Raw genomic sequence first — 8,677 nt, 5'->3', positions numbered from 1 at the left:
GGCCAATGAAAGTCTCAAAAGTAAAAGAATTAAAAAACGATCAAAAGATAATATTTACGGTCATAATTTTGTGTTAGAAATGACCGCAATTTACCGCATTCATAGAAAATTTCAATTCAACATGTACGAGTCTGAATTCATTAGTATAAATATTAATTTATTTTTCGTTTGACAAAGATATTATTTATTCTTTTCATTCGGCATTGTTGAACAAAAAATAATTTGATGTTTTTGACGTAATTTTCAATTTTTTGCCCTGCAATGATTAATTTCATCTTTTCCTATTTGAATCACATATATTTCAAAATAATTGAAAAAAAAATATATATATATTTTATTTAGACGTTTTATTTACGAATATTTATTAAATACATAGATGCATTTTAATGATATTGAAACTTGAATTGAAATGCTTTAATGCATGGCTTCGATTATGAAATGGATATGTATTTACGGTAGTAATTACATGTTTATAAATTCAAGTATTATGTTGTTAAATGTTTTTTTTTTTTTTTTATATATTGGGACGCAAATAAAGATTCCATTTCATATTCTTAACGGAAAATTGTGTGGTGTGGCCAAATTGAACCGTACCCGTAAGTTTGTATTGATAAATATGTGCTCATTAGAAAAATACCATTGTTATGTCATTTATTTGATTTTTTTTTCTCTCGTTTGGCCACTTTTAAATTTTCCGCTCAGATAGGATTATTTGTGCGAAAATACTTTAGTTTTTTATAGATTTTCTTTTTGTACTTCCGATTTGGTCACATCCTTGGTTTTTAAAGAAAATATTTATTCAGTGACTAGTTTCGTGTATAGGTTTTGTTTTGTTCTTCATATAGTTTGCATTTGATTCTATAAAAATAACATCGTCTCTTTTCATATTGTTCCATCTTTTTTTTAAAATAAACTATCATTTGCACTACAATTCGAAGATTCAGTTGTTTGTATTGTTCAAATAAAAAATAAACAATATCTTTATATCAAATAAATTAAATTGAATTAAATCACATTAATGTACTGCATTTAAGTGTTAAAAGTTGTATAGACTTTAAGCATATTTTACAGGCGTGCAGAGATGATGTAAAATAAAATGATATTAGAAGAAATCAATGCTATGCATGTTTTTCATCTATATGTGTATAAGTATAATCAATCTTTTTTTTGTTTCTTGTATGTCATGCATGTTACAAAAAATAGATTCTTTATATTCGTGTTTGTTGTTCTGTCCCGCCATGCAGGAAATAAAACTAAATGATAAATTAAATTCGTGTGAACGAAATATTTACATAAATTTGTTTGTATATGTAGTTGATACAAAACCAAAATAAAAAAAAATATTTTCACGTAATGGACCTGTGCACTGTTAAACTATTGGACTATGTTGTGCGCATGTTTATTCATCTAATTGGCTTGCTTCTTCGTCTGGAATATTTTGTAAATTTTCATCTTTCATCCAATAATATTTCGGTGGTCCATATCCGAAGCAATATTTCTGCATTAATGGTTCGCCACTATCCACGTAATACATCAAATAGAAATTACACATTTCATCTTCATTTGTAGCCCTAATAAAAAAAAATGAAATCTGAATCAAGCTTATCAATATTAATTTTTTTTCATTTACCCAATGAATGTGATCCGTTTTCGGTTGCTAAGCATTGTACAACGAGCCGCCACTGTGTCACCGGTTCTAATTGGTTCAGTGTTATTAAGTGGATAAAACATTTGCGGTTTCAGTGGATCACGTCTGCCCAACAGTGTCCATTTTCCATCGCGAACACGCCAACCCGATACAACTTTGCCCAACGAATGCGTATGTACACGGAATGCAAATGGATGAATCAATTTATCTTCATCAATTGTGCAACTTGTTTCCATTTTCTCAACAGACATGGGTGGTACAAGTCCTCCGGTTCCGAGCAACAAAACACCAGCCTGTTTATGTAGTCTATGCGATAAAATAAATAACAATAATAGATGCATTTTTTTTTTGTTTCTTTTTAAAAGCGTAATTATGCATACGGTTGTTTGGTGTAGTGAAGGAAAATTCCAGAATCATCTGTACTTCCATCTAAATAGAAATGTCATAAATTCCAATAAATATTTAAAAGTAATAATAGATAATATGATTGAGAAAACATTCGGCCCCAAGTTCGACCATGAACTTGTGCCTAATAATGGATCATTTTGCGTTAAGAATTGTTTATTGGATTTTGTCTAGCATACCTCTGAATTTGTGAATGTGTGCATAATGTACTTGCATAACTAAATATTGAATTGGTGAATCTTTGCCTACTTTGAATCCAACTCCTTCGGGCAATTCCAACTTGGGAGCATCACGGGCCCATGCATAAATGATCTATTTTTTTTGGTTTTTAAATATAACATCCAATAAATTATTATTTTAACGCCATTCAATATAAAATAGTTAATTTACCTGCGAGTGAGCACCTTGCCCGCAAGGGCTTGCCACCTCATGTACATAATCTTCATCACTAGAAGCCATCTCACCGCAGTTCCTATGACATAAATTACAATTTACAAATATTGCATTTATTTTATCTTATTTTTTGATTTTATCTTACCACACAGGTTTTTCGGAACCAGGTGCACCACATCCATACAACAGCATATGGTGGGCTGTATTCATCGTTGCATTCGGCTCAAATCCAACTGAATATATACAAAAATAAAGTGGAGAAAAAACATTAACATTACTTCGTAATTTCACATTTGGAATCGTGTGTGGGCGTGGGTTAAATTGTATCAAATTCGAGCAAACATCATCAGCAAATGGATGAGCATCATCAACGCAATACATATTCTTTTGAATTGAGTAATTTGTTGATTATTTTTATTCTTTTCTTTTGTAATTCTCCCTTGGGCACCACACACACACACACACACAAAAGAATGACCCACTCACCGATGAAATAACTGTTGGTGTAATCAATTCTGATTGGTGTGCATAAGTACAACTCCGGCTGCAAATAAATACAAAAAAGCATAATTTTTACTAAACTAATTTCTACAGAAAACATTTCTCAAACTTAAGCAAATATTCGAGACATTGGAATAGATTTGACTAGGGAGAGACAACAATTTCAATAGAACCAATCACAACAAAGAAAAAAAATCTTCAAGAAAAATATTTCCATTAAAATAAATCTCTTTGTGAGTAAATTGGAAATATTTAAAATCACTTCAAATTAAATTGAAATTGATGTTTTGACTTTGTAATGCCAAATGACTTGTCAAACCGATTCAAATTAACTCAAATAAATCCAAATCATAATGAATCATATAAATCGTGTCTTCCACACATTTGACTGATTAGACATTGTAAAGTTGATTAATTCTGTACATCGTTTGTAATATTTTCAAATTGAACAAATTTTCTTGTCGCTACCAATTTTAATTGATTTGTGATTACAAATGGCGTGTTTCTTTTTATCAAATTTCTACATTTTCATGTACCGTTGAAAAAAACAAACAATGGAAATAATAGCGTGCCGTAAGCATTAAATTACAAATTAAATTCGTCTATTCAATTTTGGATTTTGTCGAGCTGGTACTAGCGGGTTAAAATAATGACGCTGGTAGAAAGCGACAAGAGACGTAGAATTTACTTTCATTCATTATAGTAAATAAATTTGAATAAATTCACAATATTGTGTATTTCAATGATTGTCAAGCCTCGACAGATTAAACAAGCTTAAGCGACGAAAAAGGTTATCGCTTCTAAAAGTAGCCTATTATTGCGAAATTCCAAGAATACACACACAAATATCATCACATTACATAAAAAAAATTAGTTATCATAAAAAATATTCACTGGAAATGTTGACAATGTTTTGAATTTTTGAACAAACAGTTTTTTTAGAGAAAAGAGATTGTCAACGGGCAAATTCTGAAAATTGAACAATTTACCGCAACAATTTGGCATTTCCATTGTATTTTTTTACGAATACTATCTTTTTTATGCTCATCCGTTCAAAAGTGTGTTGCAATAGCTCGTGAGTAGTAACTATAAAAATATAGATCATTATCGCACTTGAATACAATAACAATAGTTGTTTCTAACCACCAGGTCTTCATATAACAAAATTTCGTAAGATATAATGACTTTTTGTTTCTTTTATTCATATGTATTGATTAAGAAGTAACTTTATCTAGTTCTGGATCGTTTGGAATTGCAAGGAAAATTAATACCAATCGTTTCTATTTCCAAAATTTAAACTTAGCTTTTAGGAAATTAGATTTTTGGTGAACAAATTGTTCGAAAAAAAGGAAATTAATAACTAATGCAAGTAAACATCTAACTAGTTGGTAAGAAACAGAACTAAAGAACCGATTTTTTTAAATCCTAGATTTGTTATTAGTAATATTGATAACTTACCCGATATGGATGCACATTTGGCATTAAAAATGGAAAACGTCCGACGGCATTTGGAATTAAAGCTTGCGATGCATGTACAATTATTAGAATAAGCAAAATGCTTAAAAATGATACCATATGGAATGCTTCGATCATGTTTGATGTGACGTATTTGAAATTTGATATATCTGCTGTTGTTTGTTGGATTGGTTTGTATTTATTTTGTCTTAAAGTCGAACCCACTTTATAAATATAACAAAAAGCTGCTCATGACAAAAACTGAAAGTACAAATAGATACAACAAAAGGCCATCAATATCACCGTTTTTAAAACTTTTTTTTTTTAGTCAGACATTTGATTTAACTAGAGAATTAGCAATTTTTATTTATCAAAAAATAGACACAATACGTTTCACAAATCTTAATTAAGATAGAGATCATTTATGAACATACAGTATGTTATCGTAAGTTAATCTTATTTTTAGAAAATTCCTTATCTTAAATGTGACTTCTTTTTTTTGTTTCGATTAGTAGCAGTTCGTGTTTTATAAAATCGATCGATGCGTTTGAGCCTATTTCACTATTTAATAACACAAAGACGTTTTGTTTTTATCACTATTCTTGATTTCTCGTCAATTGAAATGCGAAATAAATATTTTGTAGAACTCAAGTCATGAATTCATTGTGCCGTGAGAGTCGGTTTCAATCAAAATGCAAATTGTAACCTATGTTTTGCTCCAAAGCGATTGTATTCATGTTAATAATTATAACAGAATGAAAAAAAACTGAATTCGATAAGCGATAACAAATGAATAACTTGACAGGAAAATGCTAGAATATTTTGGCGTTGATAACTGATTTTGAAATCGAAATTGGGAAAACCCGCTACAATTTATGCGACACTGAATGAAACGATTCTACGAAAACGATAGGACTGTGACGACTGTGTAGCAACTTTTTTTTCTCCAAGAGCGGTTACACATGGTAGATGTATATGCAACGATTTGCAATGACGTCAAAGGCCGAATATTCTTCATCACATATATATATATTTGCTTGTTGCTTATTAACACTTGTGCCATTTCACACATTACATCAAAAAAACAATTTTAATAATCACTATTCACTTAAAGGATGGCAACCATTTATTTTTTCGTTTACCGATATGAATTCAATTTTGAATTGTTTCTTTTTTTCGTATCCATTCAGTTCAGCAGTGTACCTGCTGTCTTCAGTGACCGTCAAAGCTACGTGCTATTTAGCATATCGCATACAAATAGCGCAGTTGTGATTGTACCAAACTATTTGTATATGATAATAAAAAAAACCTGTTTTAGTTTTCTGGCTTATACACCTATTTTTGCCTTCTTTTAACTGTTCAGCGTATATTATTTTGGCCTTTTCCTACATTCAATTCACTTATACGAATATTTACGGTTCAAGCAAACAGGTGGAATTGCATTTCTATGCTTCTCATTTTTGTACAAATTTCAAACATATGTTACGAATATATTCACATATTAAAACAATATCAATAATATTTAATACTTCTATAAATAAATAATTGATTGAAAAACTTGTTTACATATATTTCACATTGAAATTTAAATGTTCAAGAACAAAATACTTGTAAAGTTTCCATATTTACACTAATTTTTGATTGATTTTAATCTCACATAGATCTGCAAAAAATGTCACCACAAATAAGAGAATAAACTACGATTTACGATTAAATTTTAATAAAATAAAACATACTTTTGATATCTATAAATTTATCAGCTTATTACATTTCTCTCTGCTCGACTGTTATTCACTTGTAGCTCTGTTTGGTAGTCTTTTCATTTAAACGTCTCATCGTGCGAAATATTGGTCTCTGTTCTTGGTTGGATGAATAGTTTGTGTGTGATTGTATTGTCTCTTTCGCTCGTTCATTGAATGGTAATCATTTCTGATCAGACTTCAGATGAGATGGAATTATGTCGCATTGTAAAGGTATTTGTGTGCACAATGAAAGCACACCAAACATTGCGCAGTTGAACTCAACAACCACTGAATTATTGTAATTACATTCAACATATGTTATGTTCGGCCGAAATGTGTGAAAAAAAGTAATTTCTTCGTTGCGTTATATAAATTGAATGTCAAAGGACCATAATATCAATTTCATAAATATTGTTCTTTTTTGCATCCGAAATGTACAAAACAACATAATCGTTGTTCTAAAACCAAAAAAAAAAAAAAAAACAGTTTGCTTTTGATTTATACATTTCGATGTACTAAAAGATATGAAACGACCAAATGACACATTTAGTACTGTAGTAGAAATGTCAAACATTTTTGTAGCGCCAATAATGCTTTTAATAAACCGTTTTTGTTCACAACTAATTTTTGTGCATTGTTTTGGTTAATAGTTTTAATTTCGTATTTTAGTTTAATTAATTTAAGAAAATGGAAAAAGAAAAGAAAGAAACAGAAATGGAAATTGGCGAATTTCTCGAAGAATTCGACTGGAATGATGCGCGATTTTCACCATGGAAGTTACCACCGTTGGAAATTTTGAACGCAAAACAGAGATTAACACTGTTAGAAGACGAAGTAAGTGTGATTTTCTTCATTTTCAATTGTTGCAATGTGTGATGGATATTTATTTCATGTACAATTAATTCTGTATTTTATATACTGAAGATTTTATGGTTTTTTTCTTTATTTTTAATGGACGCTATAGGATTTATTGGAGAATGCTACAAAACTAACGGACGAAGATTATAAAGAAATGTGTTTGAAATTACCAACACATGTTGTTTTGTCATGCGGACAAGTGTGTGTGGGTGTCGAAAAAAGCTGGCCCAAACTTTGTTTCCGAAAGAATAATATGGATGAATTGAATTCAAAAGAGAAACGATACATATACCATGCAATGGAACGGAAAGGAACAACGCTTTACAACAAATATGTCAACATGGAGCGAAATAAAGAAAGACAAAATGAAAGTATCGATGATTCATTATTATTTTATTATGAAATAAAATATCGAAGATTGCTATATGAGCGTATTCGTCGTTTGGAAACTGAAACCGAAACCGAAGTAAGTCTAAACTCCGAAAGCAATGACGAGAATTCGATAGTAACGGTCATAAATACACAAACTAAGGACACCTCACATCGAGAAGTGAACAACAAGGACAATCAATCAGTATTCGATGTGAATTACAACGATATGAGCAATATGAACGATGAAAATGTTGCAAATAATTTACAAGATCATGACGAAAGTCAAACTAATGGGCAGGTCCGGAATCAAGGTAAAAAACAACCAGTCAATCAACATGATGAAAACGATATTGATGGTAATGATGATGAAGTAGTACTCGTTTTCTCTGATCATGATGAAGAATCAGAGGAGGTACGGAATCAAGGCAAAAAACAACCAATCAATCAACATACAAAGAGAACAAGCAATATGGCAAAGTATGATGAAGAAGATGTTGATAGTGATAGTGATGATGAGAATTTACTGGTTTTCCCTGATACTGAAGAGCGAGATATAATGATTGACTCTGATCAGAATATATGCGTTGACAAATTTCTAGAAAGTACTATAACACACACCGAAGAAGATGAACAAACCGTACAAGATATACAATTGGAAGATTATCTCTCACAGAACACCGGTGCAGATTTTGGAACACAAGATGTTGAGGTGGCTCCAGTAGCTTTGGTAAATACTCTACAGCAACAGCGACGGAATGTTCTGGATGATCCTCATGATGAAGAAATCCATAGCGAAGAAATCGATAGCTTGGAATTCATAACGGAAGTAACGGAAGCAAGAACCTCAACACAAAATTAGACAAATCATCATTGTGATATTATATTCTCACGCACGAAGATTCTTTCGGATATTTTGACTAAAAAAACGACATATTTTTTCAGTTGAATTTACAGTAAAACGAAAAAAAGAAAACATTACATTTACTATGAATTCTGTTATTTCTACTGTACGATTTTAGTGAAAAAAAAATTCAAAAATTGTTTTATTATAAATGACTGTAGATAGTGTTTTATTAGTGTATTTTTAATATTTATTGCAATTCAATTAGTTTTAAGCATTGGAGATTTTCTTAGATTTAAACATTAAAAGACTGTTTGAATTAAATTACAAAAAAAATAACTGAATGAAATGAAGCCTAACACGCATCATAATATGTTTGTTGTTTACAAAACGTTTTTTAAGGTTATGAACAGTGAAGACAGCTGAAATAAACAAAGCATACACATACACTTCATCTGACAG

At 30.4% G+C, this 8,677-nt stretch overlaps 2 protein-coding genes across 5 annotated transcripts; one reads left to right on the top strand and one right to left on the bottom strand.

The window, feature by feature from the left end:
• Positions 1 to 659: 659 nt before the first annotated feature.
• LOC116350394 (peptidylglycine alpha-hydroxylating monooxygenase) lies at positions 660 to 6,433 on the bottom strand. Of its 4 annotated transcripts, none has more exons than XM_031782185.1 (9): positions 6,139 to 6,433; positions 4,406 to 4,663; positions 2,933 to 2,990; positions 2,592 to 2,679; positions 2,444 to 2,525; positions 2,233 to 2,365; positions 2,029 to 2,077; positions 1,631 to 1,954; positions 660 to 1,571 (listed from the first exon to the last, which is right to left on the bottom strand). In XM_031782185.1, the coding sequence occupies exons 2-9, from the start codon at positions 4,538 to 4,540 to the stop codon at positions 1,400 to 1,402; spliced, it is 1,041 nt and encodes a 346-aa protein (XP_031638045.1). In that variant the 5' UTR covers positions 4,541 to 4,663; positions 6,139 to 6,433; the 3' UTR covers positions 660 to 1,399. The 4 variants fall into 4 exon arrangements, with proteins under 4 accessions (XP_031638045.1, XP_031638067.1, XP_031638059.1 ...); XM_031782207.1 differs by lacking the exon at positions 6,139 to 6,433 and adding an exon at positions 6,032 to 6,082; XM_031782199.1 differs by lacking the exon at positions 6,139 to 6,433 and adding an exon at positions 5,545 to 5,673.
• Positions 6,434 to 6,711: 278 nt separating this feature from the next.
• On the top strand, positions 6,712 to 8,347 carry LOC116350377 (uncharacterized protein MAL13P1.304-like). The gene is made up of 2 exons (XM_031782161.1): positions 6,712 to 6,978; positions 7,109 to 8,347. The coding sequence occupies exons 1-2, from the start codon at positions 6,832 to 6,834 to the stop codon at positions 8,231 to 8,233; spliced, it is 1,272 nt and encodes a 423-aa protein (XP_031638021.1). The 5' UTR covers positions 6,712 to 6,831; the 3' UTR covers positions 8,234 to 8,347.
• The last annotated feature ends 330 nt before the right edge of the window (positions 8,348 to 8,677 follow it).

Source organism: Contarinia nasturtii, unplaced genomic scaffold, assembly GCF_009176525.2.
Source record: "Contarinia nasturtii isolate CC-2019 unplaced genomic scaffold, AAFC_CNas_1.1 Cnas_scaffold_129, whole genome shotgun sequence".
Lineage (NCBI taxonomy): Eukaryota > Metazoa > Arthropoda > Insecta > Diptera > Cecidomyiidae > Contarinia > Contarinia nasturtii.
This window is presented reverse-complemented; position numbering and strand designations above follow the sequence as displayed.